The sequence below is a fragment of the Lepus europaeus genome, chromosome 7 (assembly GCF_033115175.1).
Source record: "Lepus europaeus isolate LE1 chromosome 7, mLepTim1.pri, whole genome shotgun sequence".
Classification (NCBI taxonomy): Eukaryota; Metazoa; Chordata; class Mammalia; order Lagomorpha; family Leporidae; genus Lepus; species Lepus europaeus.
The window spans coordinates 90,889,644-90,915,373 of record NC_084833.1 but is presented as its reverse complement, the minus strand read 5'-3'; the positions used below and the strand labels follow the sequence as shown (position 1 = coordinate 90,915,373).

At 41.1% G+C, this 25,730-nt stretch overlaps 1 protein-coding gene across 3 annotated transcripts; it reads right to left on the bottom strand.

The window, feature by feature from the left end:
* Nucleotides 1–475: 475 nt before the first annotated feature.
* Nucleotides 476–20,016, bottom strand: BIRC3 (baculoviral IAP repeat containing 3). 3 transcript variants are annotated; one of them, XM_062196932.1, is made up of 9 exons: nt 19,894–20,016; nt 13,617–16,799; nt 13,408–13,507; nt 9,313–9,391; nt 8,361–8,409; nt 5,993–6,235; nt 1,812–2,066; nt 1,514–1,555; nt 480–1,397 (listed from the first exon to the last, which is right to left on the bottom strand). In XM_062196932.1, exons 2-9 carry the CDS (start codon nt 14,467–14,469, stop codon nt 1,204–1,206), a joined length of 1,815 nt encoding a protein of 604 aa, XP_062052916.1. In that variant the 5' UTR covers nt 14,470–16,799; nt 19,894–20,016; the 3' UTR covers nt 480–1,203. The 3 variants fall into 3 exon arrangements, with proteins under 3 accessions (XP_062052917.1, XP_062052916.1, XP_062052915.1); XM_062196931.1 differs by having other exon boundaries at nt 19,900–20,016; XM_062196933.1 differs by lacking the exon at nt 19,894–20,016 and having other exon boundaries at nt 476–1,397; nt 13,617–14,495.
* Between the last annotated feature and the right edge of the window lie 5,714 nt (nt 20,017–25,730).

The following is a 25,730-nucleotide window of genomic DNA, read 5'->3' as shown; positions in this document are numbered from 1 at the left end:
TACAGTTGATTCAGCCCAGTTCTCTCCAGGAGTACACTGGTGAGCATGTGGCTAGCCAGCTGAGTCTTTCAGCAGAGGTAAAATTGGATACATGCCTCTCAATATCAGAATGGAAAGATAGGCTCTGTCTCCCTTGTGTGCTCTCTCTATATATTTTTTAAATATTTTATTTATTTATTTATTTGACAGGTAGAGTTACAGACAGTGAGAGACACAGAGAAAGGTCTAAAGGTCTTCCTTCCGTTGGTTCACCCCCCAATGGCTGCTACGGCTGGCACGCTGCGCCAATCCGAAGCCAGGAGCCAGGTGCTTCCTCCTGGTCTCCCATGAGGGTGCAGGGCCCAAGCACTTGGGCCATCCTCCACTGCACTCCCGGGCCACAGCAACCAGGACAGAACCAGCGCCCCAACCCGGACCAGAACCGGTGCCCATATGGGATGCTGGTGCTGCAGGCAGAGGATTAACCTAGTGCACCACGGCACTGGCCCCTGTGTGGTCTCTAATCTTTCTTTTTAGAACTCTAACAGACATCTAGGGCCGTTTAGATGATTGGTCTTTGCCTGTCTTCCCCACCCTACTCTCCATTACCATTTTACTTCTGGTCTTTAAAGTCCTAATACCTCTAGAGGGAACAAAGAATAGAGAAATATGTGTTGGACATGTTGAGTATCCATGAAGCTATGTAATGGAGGCAATGTTGCCGCCCTAACAAAACAGAACACATTTCTTCACCAGGACAAGCTATTGGTGCCAAGGGCTGCTAAGTTCCAGAATAAATACTCAAGTGGTGAGAGTAAAATGAGGGGCTTCTCCCCATGGTTAGGGATAGTGAGAGACTTCTGGGATGAATCAATAGATAAATGAACAAACAAATTTACTGAGGGGATGGTTTGATTTTTTGTCTCAGGCATCCCATAAAATGCTACAGATGAAAGCCAGGTGTGTTGATCTTTATGCTGTAGCATTATAAAGGAAGAAACATCTTATAGGAAGGGACCTAAGCTGGGCCTCAACACTCAGGAGGTCTTAGGGAAGTATGGAAGTATGGAAGAGGTCTGGAGGTGAAATAAAGGCATATTTCTACAAAAAGTTTTCTGAATTGTAATAAAACATTTACAGTAAAATCACTATCAAATCAGTGTAAAAGTAAACATTATGATACATTTAATCCATTAATTCTAAAGTACAAAGCTTCAATCTTCTTTATGAAAGAAACGTGCGAACTGTACCCTTGATTGTACCCCTGCAAATAGGACATTTTCTTAGAGAAGGGGCACAATCTTTGCATACAACGAGGTGACCACAAGGAATGAACACAATGGATACTTCTTTGTCCATACACACTTTACATGTCCTTTCTTCTTGTAATCTCCGCAATTGTTCTTCCATTGGTAAATCTAAGAGAAGAAAAGAATTTTTAACAGTTATTTGCTTCACTTCCAACAACAACAACAAAAAAAACAAGAAAATAAAAGCAATGTTTTCTACTGACTTAAAGTGTTAATGCTATTACCTGAAACATCTTCCGTGGGAATGTACTTTATGTCCTGTTGCACTAAGGAGGGAAAAAGAAAAATCATTACAATGATGAAGCCAATATTTATCTCTAGAATATATTTTTAAATGAACAGTTTCATTTTAGAGTAAAAAATATGAATAATATCAAGGTAACACAGTTATCAATCTGTTGTGCAATTAATATTTATAAATTAAATTGAATTGTCAAATAATTTTAATAATCATAAATTATTAGTGAAAACCTATTTTCAGTTGATATAGAAAATTCCAAGAAATAATTTTTTAGCACTCACCAAATAAATGCTTGTATAATACAGGGTCAGTTTCTTGTAAACAATCTTTGAATACGGTGGCTGCAATATTTCCTTTTACTAAAATAATATCAATGAGTTCTCTGGCTTGTAAAGATGTTTGTGTTTTCTGTTTAATAACAGCATGTTCTTGCTCATTAATCACTCCAGAAGTTAGAAGACTGTCCAGGATTGGAATCACACAAGTCAAATGTTGAAAAAGTGCCATTCTATTTTTCCGGATTAACGACAGATCATCTATAAAAGAAGAAAACAACAACAAACATGCTTAAATTCTGCTCACAAACTTCCTCCCATGCCCTAATGTAACTGAGTGAAACCCACCTTTAACTCACAGTCAGATAGGCACTGATGTTCCTTGCTAGGCTTCGGGGTAGCTGACCCCCTGTGTCTAATAATAATGCTGATTATAAGTTCTAACCTGAGCACTGATTAAGCACGTTACATGTGTTAACACATTTCATCTTTACAACAGCCTTTTGAGGTATATGCCTCATTTAACACGTTGGGAAAGCACAGTCCCAGTGAGGCAAATAAGTTACTGGGGCTGGCATTGTAGTGCAGCAGGTAAAGCCGCCACCATCATACCAGCACCCCATATGGGTGCCAGGGCATGTCCCAGCTGCTCCACTTCTGATCCAGTTTCCTGCTAACGGCCTGGGAAAAGCAAGGACAGATGGATGGCCCAAGTCCTTGGACTCCAGTCAAACACTAGATGAAGAACACAGCTCTTGGCTTAGTACTGGCTGTTGTAGCCACTTGGGGAGTGAACCAGCAGATGGAAGATCTCTCTCTCCCTCTCTCTGTAACTCTGCCATTCAAATAAATAAATCTCTTTAAGATTTATTTTTAATTTTTATTTGAAAGGCAGAATTATAGAGACAGAGACAGAGGGAGAGAGAGAGAGAGACAGAGAGAGAGAGATTTTCCATTTGCTGGTTCACTCCCCAAACAGCCACAATGGCCAGGGCTGGGCCAGACCAGAGCCAGGAGCCAGGAGCCTCTTCCAGGTCTTCCAGGTGCAGGGGCCCAAGGACTTGGGTCATCTTCTGCTGTTTTCCTAGGCACATTAGCAGGGAGCAGGATTGGAGTGGAGCAGCCGGGACTTGAGCTGGCACCCATAAGGATGCTGATGTAGCAAGCGGTAGCTTTACAAGCTCCGCCACAGTACCGGCCCCAATAAATCTTCAACAACAATACAAAAAATGTAAGTTGTCAAAGGACACACAAGTAGTAGAGGTCACACTGAGGCAGTCCAGTTTCACAATGCCTGCTTCCGACCATTCTGCAATTATGCTAAACCCTAACCCAATAAAAGTTAGAGTCTAATAAAACTGAAGTTTCAATTCAATCTAGTCAAAAGGGGAAAGGTAAAATCAAGATAATTTAATTTTTTCTTAAAATATCATTCTTCCATAAAATGTCTTCAATATTTCACATTTAGTTGAAAGTTCAATCATTTCCCCAAATTTGGCATATTGCCACTACCTATTTTATGATAAGGAGGAAATTACACTAATATTTTGAGAAATAGCCCCCTTTGTCAATGACTACCTTCTTGTCTTACAGGATCATCTCGTTCCCTTTGAGATCTAGATTTTCTAATGGTTAAAAAAACTGTATTTTGAGATAATAATGTTATGATCTCTTTATAATATGACTTATGAATCTACATTTATTAATTATCATATAGTTTATTGTGATCCATAAAGCCATTTTCATAATCTAGTTAGTGGCACAAATTGAGCCATCTGAAGAATTATTTTGGAAGAGTTGTTAGATTTTATTTTAGACACAATGACTCTATCAAGTGATAGAACCAATAAGGAAAACCATCTTTAAAAATATTTCTTGGTCAAAAAGTCACAGCTACCAATATGTATTTGAAAATATTTGAAGCTCTCTGAGAATTAAGTGAGAGAAGACTAGCCCTAGTCCTGGCACAGAATCAATATTCCATAAATATCTGGTGAAAAAATGAACAACAAATCCTTAGTGATTTAGAATAGGAACTCAAAAATGGTAGCAAAAGGGGTAGAGATGTGGAGCTTAATATAATCTGTTAAATTGTCTTCATTAGGGTAGTAGTGATATATTAGAAAATAAAAGTATAATTTACACTTGGTGTTAAAGTACATTAGCTTTTCCATCTAAGATTTTTTTTTTTAATTTATTTATTTTGACAGGCAGAGTTAGACAGTGAGAGGGAGAGACAGAGAGAAAGGTCTTCCTTCCATTGGTTCACTCCCCAAATGGCCGCCACAGCCGGCACTGCGCCGATCCAAAGCCAGGAGCCAGGTCTTCCTCCTGGTCTCCCATGAGGGTGCAGGGCCCAAGATTTATTTTTCTAATTACCATTTACATAACTGAATATAACGAGTTCTCCAAAGTTTTTAAGAATTCTAAAATTTGATTGCCAATAGCTGGGAAAAAGTTTCATTTCAAAGTCATAGACTCTTTCATGGCATAAAAATTGTGAAGATTTGAATGTTCCCTTAAAGAATATTATTCTCTTATTCTGGAAAAAAAAATCCTAAATCGCCTGGTTAGTCACATACCACCCACTCTTCTTGGGAAACTGCAAAGTAATCATGAATCTCATGATTCATTCAGTCATTCAGAAAAGACTTAGCAAGTACCGAGGGTAACACACCACTCGAAGGTAGTAGAGACAGCATGATGAGGCTGAGGGGCTAGGACTCTCGTTTTGACAGTGTAAACCACTGTATATTGTTGATTTGGGGTCATCTCTGGAGTCTTGCTTTGGAAGAAAGAAAGTTGATTTTCTGTAGAAGAAATAAATATTCTATGGGTAGATGGCTTTGGATTTTGTGGTGTCTCTCAACGATTGCAGAGATGAGAGTTCTCCGAACAACTGTTGACACATGGCTATGACTGAGAGTGAGAAGGCCACTTCAAGAAAGGCGTACTTGTTTAATACTCACCTCATAAGGAAGGAGGTAACAGAGGCTGGGCAAACAGGAACTTCAACTGTGCTGCTGCGGCACTGGGGTGTTTAGGACTGAGTAACTCACACTTTGGTAAATGGATAAAGCTACACTTGTATGGTTTTATTATGTGTGTCTGGATTGGACAGAAGACACATCTATCTTCATGGGCAGGGATAGATTTATCCCTGAATGGAGTGGACAGTTTGACTGTCAATGATCCTAGAAAGAAATAGATCCCAGATGGTCTTGGGCACAGATAACGGGTGCTCTTTTTCTGGGCTTGGTAACTATTTGTGGGCCTGAGCTTTGATAAAGGAAATGCTTGGGATTTTCTTAGTCATGTGTTGCTAACTGACCAGAGCTGCACAGAGAGGAACCAGAAGCCAGCAGAGGAATTTATGAGGATGGGGTTAGGGGTACCAAGAGCGTTCACAACTAGTTACAGTTGTAAATTTTCATCTCTAATGTAATTCTCTTCTATGATCCCTAAATCACCAGCGAGCGCTTGTGAAAAGCTGAAGTCTGTTTTCAGCTGTGTTGGGAAAGCGTGGCACAGAGACAACAGCATTTCTCTTTGCCTAGGCCGCAGCAATGATAGCAGTCAGAGAAGAGGACGGGACTGCTCAGAGGAAGAGACATTGGAAAGACAAAAGAGGAGAGAACAGAGCAGCCAGCAAGGCAGCATGGCAGGACTTGGGCAACTTGTCTTTAAAGAATGTGACACAGCATCCCTGGACTTCCTAAATACTAAAGAGCACTCTGAAAGAGAACACAGTTCTTGTGTGGACAGGTAGGGACTTAATGATAACTTGTGAATTTATGTATAATCACTAGCTGAGATATACCTTTATGCTGATATCAACGATGATAATAATGTTCCCTGATCGTATCCTAATTAATAGCAGAGGGGAACAAGCAACTAGCCGGGATCAAAAGTGTACCATGAATAATTGCATACAGAGTCAACCACTCAGAGTAAAAATATGAATTAAGGAAAATATACTTTTCAGTTACTGCATACATTTTCAGTTTAATGACCAATTCAAATATAATTCAATGTGAAGTAAGTTTGCAGAATTTGCATTCAGAATATTAAACATAAGAAAATCTGACTAGGTTGGCTGAATTGATTAGTGTGTATTTCCAGTAACTTCCATAGGGTGATACTCAAGTCTTTATGGAAATAGAGATTATATCAGTCAATAAGAGTACCTGACTCTTTTTCCTCGCTTGCTCTTTCCTTCTCCTCTTCCCTTATTTCATCTTCTGCATTTAGCAAATCCAGTACAAGATCGCTGATGGTTTTGTAGTTCTCTCCGGTGGCTAGGATTTTACTCTGGACTGTCTGCTTCACTAGCCTTCTGCTGAAGCCCATGTCCAAGGCAGCTTTAACCACTGGCGTATTCATCATGACTGCATCTTCTGAAGGGTTTTCTCCAGGTCCAAAATGAACAACTACGGAACAAAGAATTTCACACCCAATAGGATGGTCTGCATATTTTTAAAGTTGAAAGTTACCGCGTTATCAGAAACATAAAACCCAGAGAATGCGTAGGTACTCTTTTATATTTGTTAAATTTAAAGTTATACACATTTTCGGTCACCAAAGTAGGAATACGAAATATGTATTTAGATATGAAATATTCATGTCAAGAATAAACCCTCATAAGAATGAAGAGTTGGGGCTGGCTTTGTGGTGTAGTTGGTAAAGCCACTGCCTTCAATGCTGGCATCCTTTATAGGGGCTGGTTCCAGTCTCTGTTGTTCCATCTTCAATCCAGCTCCCTGCTAATGCACCTGGGAAAGCAGCAGAAGATGGCCCAAGTGCTTGGGCTCCTGCATTCATATGGAAGACCAGAGGAAGCTCCGGGTTCCTGGCTTTGGCCTGTCCTACCCCTGGCCATTGCAGCCACTGGGAAGTGAATCAACAGATGGAAGATTCTCTCTCTCTCTCTCTCTCTCTCTCTCTCTTTCTCTCTCTCTCTCTCTCTCTCTCCCTCTCTCTCTTTCTAACTCTGCCTATCAAATAAAGAAAATAAATGTCCCCCATGTACTCACATATTACACTTCACTTTTCTTACCACAGCCCCTTCTCCTGTGTGTTTAACTATATCCTGTAGATTAATAGCTAATGAGAGCAGGAGTTATATTTATTTGTTCTCTAGTCTTTCTTTAGAACAGCAGATACACAATAAATTATTGAATTAAATTAAAAAATAATACAATAAATGAGCTCATTCAAAAACTGACTATAATGTGTTCTTAGGCTTTAGTTGATGGACAGACAGATCACTTAATCTCTCAGAGACTAAGGGTCCCTAAGGAAAAATAGGAATTTATTTTCTACCCTCTCCATGTTACAGAAAAAATATGTGAGCAATTTAATTTCATGATACATTTGTTCCCACACTGGTCCAAGAACCAGCATTGGGCTAGTTGCATGTGGTTTATTAAAACCAAAGATGCTTGTGGCCAGCAGTGTGGTGCAGTGGGTTAAAGCCACAGCCTGCAGTGCTGACATCCCATATGGGCGCTGGTTCGAGTCCCAGCTGCTCCACTACCAATTCAGCTCTCTGCTGTTTGCTATGCTCTTTGCCTGGGAAAGCAGTAGAAGATGGCCCAAGTCCTTGGGCCCCTGCATCCACATGGGAAACCCAGAAGAAGCTCTTGGCTCCTGGCTTCAGATAAGTTCAGCTCTGGCCATTGCCGTCATTTGGGGAGAGAACCAGTGAATGGAAGAGCTCTCTCTCTCTCTCTCTGTAATTCTGTATTTCAAATAAATAAAACAAATCTTTAAAAAAATAAAATAAGGGTCGGAGCCGTGGCTCACTAGGCTAATTCTCCGCCTGCAGCGCCAGCACCCTGGGTTCTAGTCCCGGTTGGGGTGCCAGATTCTGTCCCGGTTGCTCCTCTTCCAGTCCAGCTCTCTGCTGTGGCCTGGGAAGACAGTGGAGGATGGCCCAAGTCCTTGGGCCCTACACCTGCGTGAGAGACCAGGAGGAAGCACCTGGCTCCTGGCTTCGGATCAGTGCAGCGCCGGCCACAACGGCTATTTGGGGGGTGAACCAACGGAAGGAATACCTTTTTCTCTCACTGTCTAAATCTGCCTTTCAAAAAAACAAATAAATAAATAAAAAAAATAAAATAAAATAAAACCAAAGATGCTCAAGTCCCACACTTAGATATTCTGATTCATTTCAGTAGGTCTGAAGCAGAAACTAGAAATCGACAATATTTTTAAAGTTCTCTAGGCAAATCTGATATGCACTCAAATTTGAACAAAACCAACAGAGTATATTTGAAAATGTATCATAAACTGTAAACTAATACAAGTGTACATTATTCTTATGATCAAATTCCAATCTTCATAGCACCAAAGAATTGTATTTCAATGCTACCATTGTTGCCCATTTTCCCCCTTCAGTTTAATTTATGGCAACTTGATCAGAGAAACACTTAAAGAAAAACTTACCAAATTCAACTTTACAATGTTACTAATTATGAATCTATATTTCTCCAAATAGTAGTTTCTAAGACAATTTTGGGTTTTATAAAGAAATGCAGCAGTCAATATACATACTTGGTGGCTCTGCATTTTCATCTTCTGGAGTGTCTGATGTGGATAACAGCTATGGGGGGAAATTTATATAAATTAAAATACAAATATTACCCTACCATCACAACAAAAATAAGTAAATAAACTGTTTTATTCAATTTATTGAAAAAGGACTTGCTTACAAGCAAAATAATTTTTAATCACAAGCAACATTTCATTTAGATTCAAAAGTTATTCTCTAGACTAAAAATGAATAGAATTTCTGTGTGAATGTATTTCTTGACAAATCTACTTTCATTAAGCAGGGAAAGTTACACCGTTTCAGCGATCCATGAAGCAATCGATTTGTCTTCCATCTCCAGATCTCACCTCTCCTGGGTCATCCTCTGAGATAAATTGTATCTTGGATCAGTTCCACTGACCATGACTAGGAAGAGTTTAACTATCAAACTATGAGTGTTGTCTTCCAAAAACTCATGGAAAATACTTATTATGGAAAATTCTTATTATGAAAAACTGCATGCATTTCAAAGTTGTTTTGCATAAAAATAAGCTTATCTTTTAATTCCATTTTTTCATGAAATGCCTTTGTATAAGTTCTTAATTGCTTTCCCAAGAAGACTAGAAAGAACAACAAAATTCTTAAATATTTTAAGAAAAATATATATAACAAAACTACTATAGCTACCATTGTTGCCAATTTTCCCCCCTCAGTTTAATTTATGGCAACTTGATCGGAGAAACACTTAAAGAAAAACTTACCAAATTCAACTTTACAATGTTACTAATTATGAATCTACATTTCTCCAAATAGTAGTTTCTAAGACAATTTTGGGTTTTATAAAGAAATAAAATATTTTTTAAAACACTTCTTGTATTTTCACTAAAATACCATCTTCTGTAATTACCAGAAAATAACTTCTCTCTTATTAGCCAATAATTAAAAAAAAAAATAAGAAGGAAAAAAATTTCCTACCTGCTCAAGTAGATGAGGGTAACTGGCTTGGACTCGACTGATGAATTCCTGTCCTTTAATTCTTATCAAGTATTCACACCTGAAAAATAAACAGATTAAAGTTTGGGGAGCTTATTTTATAAAGGTGAAATGCCAATGTAATAATGCAAATTCTTCATCTTTTGGTGTTTATCCCATTTCAAATCCAGTAAAGTGTTTGCCCCAAATCACAGAGTCTTTTAAGATCACTGATCTAAAGTTAGAATAATATAATAAATAAATCCTAGCCAAGAGGGAACTGATTTTATACTTTTCTTTTTCTTTCAAAACAGCTTTCATAAAATTAACCTATAAGGGGCCGACACTGTGGCTTAGATGGTTAAGCCTCCACCTGCAGTGCCAGCATCCCATGTGGGTGCCGGTTTAAGTCCTGGCTGCTTCACTTCCGACCCAGCTCTCTGCTGTGGCCTGAGAAAGCAGTGGAAGGTGGCCCAAGTCCGTGGACCCCTGCACACGCATAGGGGACCTGGAAGCTCCAAGATTGGCCCAGCTCTAGCAGTTGCAACCATTTGGGGAGTGAACCAATGGATGGAAGACCTCTCTCTCTTTCTGTTTCTGCCTTTCAAATAAATAAATAAATCTTTTTAAAAAGTTGTTACTTACCAGTTTACTAGGAAGTTTTTCATACAGTTTGAATTATTTACAAAATTAGTATTATTTAATATTCTTGAATAATTTTTGGTTAATAATTGATCTTACTATAAATACCAGTATACTGTATGCTTCAGCTAATTTTGAAAAGCCTTAACCATTTATATTAATTTGTGCAGAGCTAATCCAGCCATTTGTGGACTGGTCGATATTTCAAATGAACATCAGTAAACATATGACCACTTCACCATTGATTTGGTATGTGGGAAGGAGGAAGAGACACTGCAGTGGAAGGCAAGTTGATATAACCAAGAGGAAGAATTAACTGGTACTCTGCCATGGCTGAGGGTAAGGGTCTATCGCCTCTCAGCCTGCTCTGACAAGAAGCTCTGCTGGAGCTTCTCGCTGCTCTGTTAACTACTCTGTGGTTCCTAAAAGCACCCTGATACATGACACTAAACACAAAGGACAGGAAGGCAGTAGAAAATCCTCCAGGTAAGTGATCCTGCTCAGCCCTGGAGCTTACAAGCTGAAAATGCACAAACAAGGACAAGAGAGGAAAAAAGGAGGGAACAAGACATTTCTCATGCCAGATACTCCCAAGTTTGGCAATGACTAGATAATATGCAGTCGTTTTCAAATTTAAGTGCAAAACAAATACCTAACACTAGCAAATTAAATTTGCCATTCATTTATGTATATGACCAAATTACCACAATGGAAAGTTACTACTTTTCCTAAAACCTATGTAAGTGCTGTTTTTAAATTATTTATTATTTTTTAAAAAGATCTATTTATTTATTTGCAAGGCAGTTTCAGAGAGAGACGGAAATACAGAGAAAGAAAGCAGTCTTCAATCTACTGGTTCATTTCCCAAATGGCCGCGACAACCAGGGCTGGGCCAGGTGGAAGCCAGGATCCTGGAGCTCCATCCGATTCTCCCAGATGGGTGGCTGGGGCCCAAGCACTTGGGCCATCTTTCACTGCTTTCCCAGGTGCATTATCAGGGGGCTGGATCAGAAACGGAGCATCAGGATTTGCACCAGCACTCATATGGGATGCCCACATAACAGGCTGCAGCTTAACCTGCTGAGTTGCAAGGCCAGTCCCTAAGTAGTGTTCTTTGGAATTTACATAATTAAAAAATATATACTTGTTTGAGAGGCAGAAAGAACAACAGAGATAGTTGGAGTCCCCATCTACTGGCTCACTCCCTAGATGTCTACAACTGGCAGGTCTGAGTCTGGGCTGGAGCCAGGAGCAAGGAATACAATCCAGGTCGCCCATGTGGGTGACAAGAATCCAATGGCTTGAAGCAGCACCACTGCCTCTCAGGCTCTGCATTGGTAAGCAGCTGGAGTCAGGAGCCAGAGGCAGGTATCACACCCAAGCAGTCCAATATAGGATGTGCGTGTCTTATCCAATGTCTTAGGCCCAATGCCAAAATTCTTCACAAGTCTTTAAACCTGCAGTAGTTAGAGAGCACAAAATTGCTATAAAGGAAGATAAAGTACTATATTTAAAAATGTATATATAATGGAAGTTTAGAATGCCAAGTTTAGTAATCAACATTAAATAATACTCAAAGTTTTGACCAGAAAAACTATAGCTATGGGTCATCTGACTGAGATAAGAAGGACAGCATAGAGTAGAATAATCCAAAGTGTAAGACATGACAGTAAAGCGCAAATAGTGATGAGAACAGATGAGATGAGTCTACACAGGCCCTGACCACCGCATTTCATGTTGCAGCCTGCCTGACCCTTTCTGTCTCCCTGTTCTCCTTTTTCTCTTTATGCATAGCACTTATTATCTTCCAACATGCTATCTAATGTAAGCTTTTTAAACTTGTCTGTCCCTTACAGCTATAAGTAAGTTTATAAGACCAGTGGTTGGGGCTGACGCTGTGGCATAGCATGTAAAGCCATTGCCTGCAGTGCCGAAATCCCATATGGACATGGAGTCAAGTCATGGCTGCTCCATTTCCAATCCAGCTCTCTGCTATGGCCTGGGAAAGCAGTAGAAGATGGCCAGGGCCTTGGACCCCTGCACCTGTGTGGGAGACCCGGAAGAAGCTGCTGGCTCCTGGCTTCGGATCCATACAGCTCTGGCCATTGTGGCCATCTAGGGAGTGAATCAGCAGATGGAAGACTCTCTCTCTCTCTCTCTCTCTCTCTCTCTCTCTCTCTCTCTCTGCCTCTCTGTAAGTGTGCCTTTCAAATAAATAAATAAATCTTTAAACAAAAACAAAACATAAAAGACCAGGGGTCTCTATTTTGTTCAACTATTTTATGCACCTAGAATAGTTTAATGAAAGGAAATATGCTCAAAACATATATGGACTGACAAAGTTACAAATAACATCTAATTCATATAAAATTATATACATGTATGTATCTATGTACACATACATCAAGAGATATCTGCAGGACAAGCCTTTAGCCTAGTCATCAAGATCTCTACATCCCACAACAGAATGCCTGGGTTTGATTCCCAGTTCTGGCTTCAAATTCATTTCCTGCTAATGCAGACCCTGGAAAGCAGCAGGTGATGGTTCAAGTAGTTGATTCTCTGCCACGTTTGATTCCCAGTTCTGGCTTCAAATTCATTTCCTGCTAATGCAGACCCTGGAAAGCAGCAGGTGATGGTTCAAGTAGTTGATTTTCTGCCACGTATGTGGGAACCTGGACTGAGTTCCTGGTTCCTTGCTTCAGGTATTGTGGCCATTTTGGGGAATGAACCAGCAAATGGGAGCACTCTGTCTTGCTTGCTCCATCTTGTTTTCTCCCTGCCTCTACTTTTTTTTCTTTAAAAAAGGACATCTGTGGGCTGGCATTGTGGCACAGAGGGTTAAAGCCCCAGCCTGCAGCACAGGTATCCTATATGGGCACAGGTTTGAGTCCTGGCTGCTGCACTTCTGATCCAACTCTCTGCTAATGTGCCAGGGAGAGCAGCAGGAGGATGATCCAAGTGCTTGGGCCCTTGCACCCATATGGGAGATCCAGAAGCTCCTGGCCTGGCCCAGCCCTGGTTGTTGCAGCCATTTGGGGAGTGTATCAGTAGATGGAAGACCTCTCTCTCTCTCTGTAACTCTGCCTTTCAAATAAAAAATAAATAAATAAATCTTAAGAAAAGGACACCTGGAGGGATGTCCACTAAAATAGTAACTGTGGTCATTTTAATTTTCTTTCTTTGTACTTTTCTACCATGTATGACTTTGTTCTTACTCTGAACATGACTTATTTTGATATATATTCCTTTAAAAATTAAATAAAATCAAACCTACTTATTCTTTCCCTTAAATCCATCAAAACTCAAGTAATTATTTATCTAACTAGCCAACTTATTCACAGATGTATTTTGAAAAGAGAGGCAAGGTAAAATAATGGCTAATTTTGAGGTCAACACATAAATCCCACCGAAGAACAATCACAAAGTTTGCAAAGAGAATTTGATGACAATTACCTTGGAAACCACTTGGCATGTTCCACCCACGGGTCATCTCCCAGTTCCCAGCACCTCAGTCCACCATCGCAGCAAAAGCACTTGACGTCGTCACTGTGACCTGAAATGAATTTTGGACCAAAACTTAGGAAAAATGTATAACTGTACCACTGGAATGTAAAAGAGAGCCCACCTGTTGAATTTTGTTGTTCTCAGGTCAAGTTCCTTACCCACATAATAAAATCCTGCACTCGCGAGCTGCTCAGGATGAACTAGAAGACTCGAGGGCCAGTTAAAGAATGTTTTGAAGCGGGCAGCATGGGTCTGCATGCTAAGGTTCGAAACAGTGTATCTCGAAGCATCTTGGAGCTGGTTTTCTAGAAATGGACAGTTGGGGAAATGTCTCAGGTGTTCTGACATAGCATCATCCTTCGGCTCCCAGTTGCTCAGTTTTCCCCCGCAGGCGAAGCAAGCCACTCTGTCTCCGGGTCCTACGTAGTAAAAGCCTGCTTTAGCCAGATCCATCGGTGACAGAAAGGTTAATGGCCACGACTGGTAGGTGAGTAATCTGGCTTTTTCGGTACTCATCGCAGAGTGGTAGGGACTCACCCTGAAGGCAGAAAAATCTTGATTGGCTCTGGAGTTTACAGGATTTGATGGAAGGCTTGAATATGAACCACTGAAATAGCCACTGTGTTCCCAACTTGGGAGGAATGAATGTGTGGCGTTTGTGACTGAAGAGGGAAAAGTAGACCGAGAGTTTGCTTCCCAATTGTTGACGGAGTTGAGACTCTGCACAAAGCTGCAACTCGGATACAACTTCCTGTGCTTTTCGATGGGTTTGTCTCCTTGTTTCCAGTTATCCAGCATGAGGCCACAACAGAAGCACTTGACCTTGTCATTCACTCCAGTGTAATAGAAACCAGCACGAGCAAGACTCCGTTCTGAGACAGGGACCCCAGCAGGGAACGTGGAATATGTGGACATTCGGTAGAGCTCACACGAAAAGTCGTATTTCAGTTCAAAAGTGTTGGCGCTTTTCATCAAATTCGCTAAAAAGATGCTATTTTCTACTATGTTCATGATGAAATGTAAGCAGAGGAAAAGGGACTAGTCTTTCTCTGGGGAGGTAGTTTTGTGCATTGCTTTTGATTTCTTTAGTTTGAGCATCATGGAAAATAAGAAATCATTCATTCTTTTTTCTTCTCTGAGTTCAGAGTTTCAGCTCTGCGAGATTCTACATCCTAGACAGACATTTTTAACAGACAGTTACACCTCACCACACCATGATACACCCCTGTTGAAACACAAAGAAAACATGAGTGGCCTGTGACAAAAGCTAACTCAAACTTGATAGAAGCTGAAGTGTTCTAGGTCCTCAAGATGCCACAGAGTGCCGGGCACAGGTCAACTCCTGAGTCAGTGGCATTCAACTAAAGACAAAATGGCTTCAAAGCAAGCTGCTTTTCATGGCACAAAGCCGTGCTCCACAAAGGTCTCTAGCAACATATTCAAATCATATTAATTTTGCTTTTTGGAAGTTGTGAAATTTGTTTGCCAGGAAAAAGAAAAAAAGCATGAGACCTAAGTCAAAGGAGGAAAAAAATTACGATCTTCCATTGCTTCTAAGGTGCCTGTTTGAATACCTGTTATTGACAGTTGTCTAACTACTGATGGCAAAACTTTTTAATTAGCAGCATTCTTTACTTCTTAAGGTACACTTCCTCACAGATCATGAGAAACATGCTTGTTTGGAGTGATACTCTAAGATCTTAAAAAAAAAATAAACATTCTATTTTAAATAAATCATCAGATTAGTATATTTGCTTGGTTGGTCTTTTGGACCCAACTTCATGCTATTAAAGCAACTCAACATTACTGCTTTGTCATCCTAAAGGCATGGTTGGCTTGACCCTGAAAACACCCCTTATAATTATGGTAAATAACAGGTGTTGCAAACAGAGATTGTGCCAATAACAAAATTGCACTTAATTACTATATTCAGGGTACTTTTGGAAAAACAGAGTCATTTTACATATAATGTTCCCTTGGCTAAACAAAAATTTTCTTAAGATAATTCGGATATGGCTATAAAATAATGAATCCTTTCCAGATGTTTTGTTTGGGGCTAACATGGTAGAGTTATTCAAGTTATCACCTGCTTAAACAATTTTGTTTTCCTAATTGTCCCTAGAGCCAACATTAAATTTTCCACTCTGGAATTGAATTTCTTTTTAAAAACAGTTCAAAAGACACAAAGTGCCAAGTCTAAAATGGATAGTCAAATTACACAAATTTAGTTTGGGGCAGAACTTACTTCACAGATAGCATACCTCGAACCAGAACGTTTCAACACAAAAAGAATAATAAATTTACCATTTGAACAGCAGAAACCTTGTCAAATTTCAGAATTTCCCAATTACGACTTACTAGCCATTGGAAAATGGGTTCTCTGACAATAATACTCTCAATGACCAGTAACAAGTCATTGCGGTTTTCTACCAGTGATTTGCAAGCATGGTTTCCTTGATCTCACAAATGTCGGGGTTTTCTAACTGCAGATTTCAGTACTCTGTGTCCAGGTGGTGGGAGAAACATCCTGTCTCACTACCCAAGAATACTTCCTGCAAAGGGAAGTCACTGTGTCTAACTTCATCAGTCCTTTCACTTGGCCAAGATTTCACACATGGCTATACAACCTTTCTTTATATTTATCACTGTCTTCGTACAAATTTGCTTTCCAAGTCACTTTGTTCGTTTACCAAAAGGTAACCATTCAACCATCATCCTCAGAAATAACAGCCCATTTGAACAAATCTTGCAACTGGATAATTTCTTTACCAGTCATCACGTTTATCTTTCCTATTTCCTCTAAATTTGTTGTACCTATCAAAATGTTTTGCTATTGACATTTCTTGGCAGAAAATTCTTAACAGATCAAAAGATTCAATTGCATATTTCTCTAATTTTACCACGTGTTGACTATTGACTTTCTGTTCTAGATAATTGTCGATCATTGTTAAATCTTCACAAATACAGGTTTGTTGTTGTTTTATTCTACACAGCAGCCAATAGGAAATTGCCAAGCCAATCTTGCAAAAAAAATGCTTCAATAATATGTCCCAGCTACAATCACTCCTGTTCTTTACTCCCACAAATCTAATTCAAAAATCAAACTGATACAGTTATACCTCATATAATTAGATCAAAATTTTCAAATTAACACTCTTTGGCTTCTATAACAAAAACGCCGGTTAATTGATTAATTTGTTGATTCATGCACAAAACTACCTCCCGAGATTAGACTAAGTCCCTTTTAAGGGAATTAAGCCTCCATGTTGAGATGTTTTGATTTGTAGAAGAAATTAGGGGGAAAAAATCTTGAAGCAAAACGGTTTTCCTCCTTCGTAAACCTGTTTTTAAAAAAAAGAGACAGTTTTAAAAGTCAAATAATTCACAGATGTAATATAATTAACTTCAAAACATTTTTTCTCCAAATAGAGTACAATACTAGCACAGTATTATCAATACTGTACTGAGTATGTGCTATGTACAAGATGATATAGTAGACACTGCAGAAACCAAGAAATCCCAGATAAAGACCAGAAATATCCTGTGGCCAGGAGACATAATATGTTAGGCTGGCACTGAATTAGATTAAAATATCTTACTAATTTTTTAACTTTTTGTTTTAAAATTAATTTATTCTTAGAGAAAACTTGTAAAAAGACTATTCACATACTCTGCACTCAGCTTCCCCAAAGTTAACACCTTCTATAACCATAGTACAATTATAGAGACCAGAAAATTAACATTGATAGAAAGCCAATTTTCCAAACCAGGTTTTTCTTGGACCACAGTATTTTCAAATCTTATAGTAAGTTAATTGCCACATTTTTTTTCAATGTAAGAGATTTCCCAAGACATTCTAGATTCAAAATTTCTTAAAAACAAAAATAAAAACAAAACATGAGAATGGCAGCACGGCCCTGTATCCCTGCTTGGCAATCCTAGCAAGAGAGCTGAGCACCAGCTGTACCTTTTAGACGGGGCACCTGCTCTCCACTTTGGAACTGTATTTTGACTGCCTGACACAGAGACTGTTAGTTACTATTTGTCATTCACTGTTATTTTTCCTACAATAGAATTGTAATAAAAATGAATTTTTTTTGATTTTTTTTAACTTTTATTTAATGAATATAAATTTCCAGTGTACAGCCTATGGATTACAATGGCTTCCCCCTCCCATAACTTCCCTCCCACCCGCAACCCTTCCCTCTCCCGCTCCCTTTCCCTTTCCATTCACATCAAGATTCATTTTCAATTCTCTTTATATACAGAAGATCAATTTAGTATAAAGATTTAATGAAATTCTTACGACTCCCATGTCTATCAATAATAACCAAATGAAAGGTAGACAAAGAGGGACACATATTTGGAGAAAAATGAGAGAGAAGCATGTTTCTTTGTGGAGATGAAGACTTTCTCAAAGAAGCTATGATACATATATTTTAAAGACCATATATTTATATTATTAAAATTGATTTTATTTATTTTATATTATGCATAAATTATATAGATGTTTTTGTGAAATATATTTGAAAGACTATAAAAAAAGATTTGGTATGGAAACAAAGCATATGTTTGTGGAAATTTAGGCAACGTCCAATACACAAAAATAGGCTAAGACGTTACCTTTGGATCAATTCAACCTCTGCCTTACCTGTTCCCTACACACAGACATCCAAATGTCGCAGGATCCATCTACCGCCCTACAGAATGGGACCAGCATCCCGGGCCCTGGCAGCTCCCTAGCCATCTGCCCTCTACCAGCTCCTTTGTAACCGTTCAGTACCCTCCTCTGCTTTCTCCCTCACTACTCCCCATCCCACCGTCGAGCCACTGCTTTACCTTCTATTTCTCAAGGAAAAGGGATGCCAAGGAGCCATAGTTTTCTCACATTCTCATAAGCATGTCTTTTTGCTCACAATCCCCCACCCCAGCTGCTTCTTTATGGGACCCCATCCTCTCCTACTGCCTCAGAAATCTTTTCAGCCCTTCTCCCCTCATTTTTTCAAGTGTTAGTCTCCACTGGCCTTTTTCATTCCCTGTAACAATCTCACGTAAGTTTCAGCTTTCAAGTGAAAACAAACTAAAACAAAACCACTTTCCATTGCAGCCAGTCCCCGGTGTCTCACCTGCCCTTCTCAGTGAGCAAACTGAACCTGTGTCTACGGTTAACTTTGTCCATGTTCTGTCTCCCATTTACTCCTTACAACCAGCACCATGGCAACTCTCAGCACCAAGGCTTTTCTGCCAGAACCAAGGGGAAGTTTTGCATCTGCCACTGGGGCCCACTTCCTCTTAGCAATGGGCCGGGCTGCTCCAACACCACCCTCTTGGAATTCCTCTTTCACTTCTGGCAGTCCCCTCTCAGGTCAGCTCGTGTCCCCAGCCCTCTCTCTTCCTAGGTCAGAATTTCCAGTGGGCAACATCCCTACTCCTGGCTGTTGGGAGTCCCTACGCTTTGGGGCACTCAACAAACTGGTTTCTGTGAGGATGGAGGACCTGAACTTTCCTCTTCTGCCTCCTCTGGACTGCAGGCTCCTTCAGAACAGGAACTTGCCAAGGCTCCCCTCCAGCCCTCCCAACCACAGCATCCACAGGACTTGGATCCCACCTAAAGCCTGACCTTTGGGCTGCAGATGAAAACTTAGCCAACATTCTTGCTAACCAAGGAAAGTTCTGCACGGCTGCTGTGCCCTCATCTGGCTGGTGCTGAGGACATCAATTTTACATTAATGATAAAGACTACTTAGTGATGGCTTAGTGTCAGGCACTGGGGCCAGACATCTGTGCTATCCAATACCAACCAGTCTCCCCTAAGCAAGAGTGGGACTTCAGACAAGTAAATCTACAAGCGCCTCAGTGTCAAGAGGACAGAATACATTACAGTACCGGCTTCTTAAGATGGTGATCATCAAACAGGAAAAATACATATAAAGTTAATAGAATTGTTCTTTTAGCATTAACTAAAACACCTCCAACAATTTACTGATTGGTTTAAGAGCTCCCTTGGGTTTCCATGGTGACCACCGAGCAAGTGCGTCTGCCACCGCTCAGGAGCATCCCTCTGCCGGTTCCCTAAGTATTTTACTGAGACCTTGCTGTGTCCAGCTCCGGCTTGGGCTTTGTCCTGAAGCACATCTGGAACCCACCAAGCCCCAGTGACACTTCCCGGCAATCGAACTGAGATGTCAAAGCTTCACCATTTCCACTGGTGCATCCCTAAGTGAAATAGAAACTGCAGCCGGCAGGAAGGTGGGATGGAACAGGAAGGAAGGAGAGAAGCCTGTGGGATCCTGCTGCGGCGCCAGCGCCCCTGGGCGGGCGGCAGGGCGGGCAGAGGCTCTGCAGCCGCTCGCCCGGAGCCACCTCTCCTCCCCGCACCGTGGGCGGAGGGGCGCACAGAGACACAGACAGAGACACAGACACAGGCACACGCACACTCACTGCAGCCCTGTCGCCTAGGCCGACCGCGCCAACGCCGACGAGCCGGGTCCCCGGGAGTGACACCTGCCGCCCCGCCTGTGGCTGCCTTTAAAGGCCTCCGCCAGACGCACCGCTTCCCCACCAGCTCATGCACTTTTGCATGAGCGCGGGTGCTTTCCTTTTAGGACCTAGGGGAATTCCAGCGGTAATAACCACACACACTTCCCCTTAATCAGTGGCCTGGCAAACCCAGTCGGGGATTTCCGTGGCCCTGAAAGATGACTCTTGCTTAACGTATTTACTGCAAGACCTTTGCTCCATTGTTCCTGGGTGGAAGGAAATCTTGATAACCAGTGCAGAATGGTGGTCGGCCTCACCGTGACCCCTACCCTCCCATGGGCATGTACTTGACAGGTGCAAAAGGTCAGACTTTCCAGCCTTCTCTAGCGGCCTCAAGAAGTTCAGTATTAAAAAAAAAAATACCAAATACAAATACATTGAAAATCTGTGAAATCGTTTGTTAGTTTTACTTTTAGTTCTGATTATGAAAGAGCTGAAAGAAAATGTAGTGTATGTTAAAAATTCATGCAGCTTTCCTTTTCAGTTTATTTTTTACTGTTCTAAAGATTGAAATGACTATTTCCTATACTGAGAGGCTTTCCATTTTGTCTTTTTTTCTTTGGGTGGGGTTTTTAACAAGTAGGGTGGACTTGGCTAGAAAGAAGAAATTCTTCTTTTTTAGCCTTTTGTCTCACAAGGGAGACCTTTAAGTTGTAGTGAGGTTGGCATGGAAACCTGAGGCCTCTGTGTCTAACTACAGGGCCCTGTTTTCCTCCGTGTTCCCTAGGCAGCACACCGAAGGTCCTTAACTAAGGGCAGCTCTGGCCAAGGTTCCAGACTGGCAAAAAGAGCCTACCAGAATTTAACACTTTCCAGTAGAACAACGGTAGTCACTGACCAAAGGCAGAACCCACCAACGGTAGGCAGGACTTCATTCTGGGGCATGCAGGCAGAGGGCTGAGGTTGTTGCCCAACCAGGCAACACCGCTGCTTGGGGTGTGAGCATCCCATATCAGGCTGCAGGTTCCAAGGCCGGCACCTCTGCTTCCCATCCAGCTCCCTGCTGATGAGCCTGGGAAGGCTCCAGATGATGGCCCAAGTGCCCAGGCCCCTGCCACCCACACGAGAGACCCCGGTGAAGTTCCTAGTGCCTGATGTGGACTGGCCAGCCTTGGCTACTGGAGGCATTTGGGGAGTGAACCAATGGAGATAGAAGTTGTCTCTGCCTACCTCTGGGTCACCTCTGCCTTTCAAATAAATAAAATCTTTGAAAAATAAAAAAAAAAATGGTCTTTATGCATTTCTAGTCATGTACTCACCAGAAGAATTTTGCAAACTCTACATTCCCTTACCCATTTTTCACTTAACATCAAAACATAATAGTTGCAAAGGAACTGCAAAGCATAAATACTGATATTTTAAAATAAAAATTGACATAACACCTTCAGATGTATGTGATGGACTCTTAACACCATAGCCATTTGGCACCCAGCATCATCCATTAAACAGGAAGCCTGGTCATCTTTAATAACTGCAGAATGTATCATCGCCTTGTGTTCTTGGACATCCCAGTTCCCCTACAGAAAGCTAATATTAGAAAGGGTCTTCAAAGTTTATGAAAAATATGTAGAGTGAAAAAACTAAGCATGTGTTTCAAAATTTTTGGCAGCAAAATGAACTTATCTTGTGGTTGGCATTGTGGTGCACTGGGTTAAGTCGCTGTCTGTATTCCATATGAGCGCTGGTTCCATTCTTGGCTGCTCAACTTGCAGCTCCTTGCTAATGAGCCTCAGAAAGTAGAAGACGGCCCAAGTCCTTGGGCTCCCACCACCCACATGAAGCTCCTTGTTCCTGGCTTCAGTGTGGCCCAGCCATTTGAGGAGTAAATCAGTTCACGGGAGATCTCTGTGTCTCTCCGTCTGTAACTCTGCCTTTCAAATAAACAAATAAATCATTAAACTAAATAAATGGATTTATCTTTTAATTCCACTTCCTCAAACTTTTTGAAGTATCTCATATATTCATGCTAGATATCTTTTCTGATCATTCTTTCACATATTTCTGAAACTAATACAAGATCTAATTGTTTATCTGGGTTCACAAAACTCGAAGTATTCAAGAAATTCCTCATTGATTGTAATACATTGATATCAGTGTCATCATTTCTAGTATAAAATTGTTCAAAATAATATAAACATATTATGTTAATAATTTTAAAGATAAGTAAAATTTTATTATGAAGGGTTGCAGCTTCTAGTGTATTTGAAACAAGTCATTCAAGTATGTATGCATTCATGAATATTACACATTGCTGGAATATAATAGAGCTCAGCATAGATTCTGTTCCCTATTTGCATTTCTACAGATCCTAAATATTAAAATCTTTTTCACCTAAATAAGTATATAGGCCCAGAAGAAATACTGCCTTAGCAATTTCCCACAACCCTTTGAGTAGATGTTTTATTTTTCAGATATCATTTCATGATTTCTAATTTAAGAAATTTAGATAGGGCATGGGCATTCTAGCCTAGTAATTAAGATGTCTGCATTGGGGCTGGCGCTGTGGTGCAGCAGGTTAAAGCCTCGGCTTGAAGTGCCGGCATCCCATATGGGTGCCGGTTCTCGTCCTGACTGCTCCTCTTCCAATCCAGCTCTCTGCTATGGCCTGGGAAAGCAGTAGATGGCTCAAGTACTTGGGCCCCTGCACGCACTTGGTTGACCAAGAAGCTCCTGGCTCCTGGCTTTGGATGGGCTCAGCTCCTGTTTTGTGGCCATTTTATGGAGTGAACCAGCAGATGGAAGACCTTGCTCTCTGCCTCTCCCTTTCTCTGTAACTCTTCCTCTCAAATAAGTAAATATTTTTTTAAAGTGGAGTTTTCACTCCATTCCTTAGAATTCTGATTACTTCTAACAGGGGTATTTTCTCAATATCTTCTCATTAAATTCACTTAGAATTTTTTTTACCCTAAGAATAGTCATGACCAAAAATTTTTTTCTTTCTGGAAAGAATTCTACATAACAAGAATGTTGTATGCTTTCCTCATTATAAGTTTTTTTTTTTTTATTTTTACAGATAAAAATTCTACCCAGGAATCTAGAACTTAAAGCAAAAGTGAAATCTAACAGGGAACATGCTGTTCTGTGTCCAAAGTAAACATAAGAGTCATCAAAAATGTCAAGAATTTCCTGGTATGTTGATAAATTCATGACATCTTGCAAATAGAATGCCATTAGATCATCCTTGAACAAGTGCCAATGAATATGAAACTCACACACAAATCCTTTTCTCAGTATGATGAAGCTTGCTTCTTAGAAACAGTGGCTTGTTTTATTTTATCCTGGGAGTGCTATTATGAAGTATATTTTCACAGTGTAAGTTATACACAGATCTTGAGTGTACAACTCTCGCATTCTGGCAGATGACAATTTGTCTCAGGTAATCATCAGCCAGAATACCAAGATCATGTTCCATCACCTAGAAAAATCCTTTAGGCCTTCTTCCAGTCAATACCTAGCTATAATCTTACTACCATCACCAGTTCCTACAACATTATGACTTCTAATGCTATAGATCTGGTGTGGCTCTTCTTGAACTTCATACAACTGGAATCATACCATATATACCTCCACTGACTTCTTTCACTCAACATATAGTTGTTTCACCATTTAAAAAAATTTTTTTAAAAAGATTTTATTTATTTATTTGAGAGGCAGAATTACAGAGAGAGGGAGATACACTGAGAGAGGTCTTCCACCCATTGGTTTACTTCCTAAATGGCGGAAAAGACAGGAGCTGGGCCAATCCAAAGCCAGGAGCCAGGAGCTTATTTGAGGTCTCCCACGTGGCTGCAGGAGCCCAAAGACTTGATTGATTGATTGATTTGAAAGCCAGAGTTACAGGGAAAGAGGAAGACAGAGAGAGAGACAGACAGACAGACAGACACTGACTTCCATCTGCTGGTTCACTCCCCAAATGGCTGCAATGGCTGAAGCTGGACCAATCCAGAGCCAGGAGCCAGGAGCTTCTTCCAGGTATCCCACGTGGGTGTAGGGCACAAACACTTGGACCATCTTCCGCTGTTTTCCCAAGTACATTCGCAAGGAGCTGGATCAGAAATGGAGCAGCTGGGACTCCAACTGGCACATCTATAGGATGATGGCACTGCAAGTGGCAGCTTTAGCCACTAAGCCACAGCACTGGCTCCCTGTTTTATCACTATTATAGTGCGTATCAGAGTTCATTTTTTTTTAAATTTTATTTTTGACAGGCAGAGTGGACAGTAGAGGAACAGTAGTGGACAGACAGAGGGAAAGGTCTTCCTTTTTGCCGTTGGTTCACCCTCCAATGGCCGCCGCAGTAGGCGCGCTGCGGCTGGCGCACCACGCTGACCCGAAGCCAGGAGCCAGGTGCTTCTCCTGGTCTCCCATGGGGTGCAGGGCTCAAGGACTTGGGCCATCCTCCACTGCACTCCCTGGCCACAGCAGAGAGCTGGCCTGGAAGAGGGGCAACCGGGACAGGATCGGTGCCCCGACCGGGACTAGAACCCAGTGTGCCGGCGCCGCAAGGTGGAGGATTAGCCTAGTGAGCCGCGGCGCTGGCTCAGAGTTCATTCTTTTAACTTAATTTTTACTTTATTTCACTCTATGAATATGCTGTAGTTTATCCATTCTTCTCTTAATGGATATTTGGGTTGTTTCCTGGATTAAAACCTTGTGAAAAGCTATAAGCATTTTAGTTCAAATCTCTTTGTGAATGTAGGAATTCACTTCTGTTGGATAAATACCTGGATGTGGAGTTATTGTTGCACAGGCGTAAATTTATTTTTAACAGAAACTGCCAAAACTTTTTCAAGTGTTTGCATCATTTACACTCCCATTAGCAATATATGAGTTTTAGTTGTGACCCAAGATCGTCACCACGGTCATTATCAGGTGACCTAAATGCATATGGATCCAATGGTGAAGTGACCATTGATTGTACATAACCCACCTCCTGGTGTCTCAACCAGGGAGTTCCCCAGCCATGACTAACACAGCAGAACTCCTGTGGCCATCCTATCTTGTCTTCCCTCTTATTCCTTTCGCTAGTGAAAAGCAGCAGGTGGTTCTGTCCTAATAAAAGAGAGAACTCTCCTCCCTGGGAAATTGTGGAAAAGTCATTCCTCCTCCACCCCAGGTTTGCTCGCAAATCCTGCCCACCCATGAAACATGTTCCTTTTGTGAGTCAGGTTCCAGTTGAGTAGGGAACAGGCTGGGCTGTCAAGTAAGACCTGGACGGAACCAATACCTTCCTTTCACTGCACATTTGGAAACTCATGGGCAGTTATTTCTGAGGTCAGATTCCCTTTTCTGGCCCTGGACGCAAACCCAGGAAAAAGGGGTGAGGTGATTAGTCGACCTCCTCTGCCGTTTGAATGGGGCTTAACGACCTTGGGCCCTGTTGTCGGGATTGGCCTTGGAGAGGTCCTATATTTGATTCTGGGACCCTCGCCCTCCTACTGAGATTGCATTGCAAAAGTCCCCAAGAATTATTCCCTCCCTTCAGGCTGAGAGAGTTAGGGTCTTAACCTGGGGTTTTCTCCTGCAGCTTTGGTGGACAATCAGTTGGTTTTAAAAGCCAGATTCAAGGAGTTGTCCATATAAGGGTGGATTGAGTGCCATTATCTGGGATGGAGGTGAGATTTTGAGGTCTTGAACCTACCACGGGTCTTGGCAAGACTTTCTGGGCTGCACTGGAAGTTCCTTCTTCAGGGATGGAGGATGCCTGATCCACAGGCAGAGGATGGGAGGCA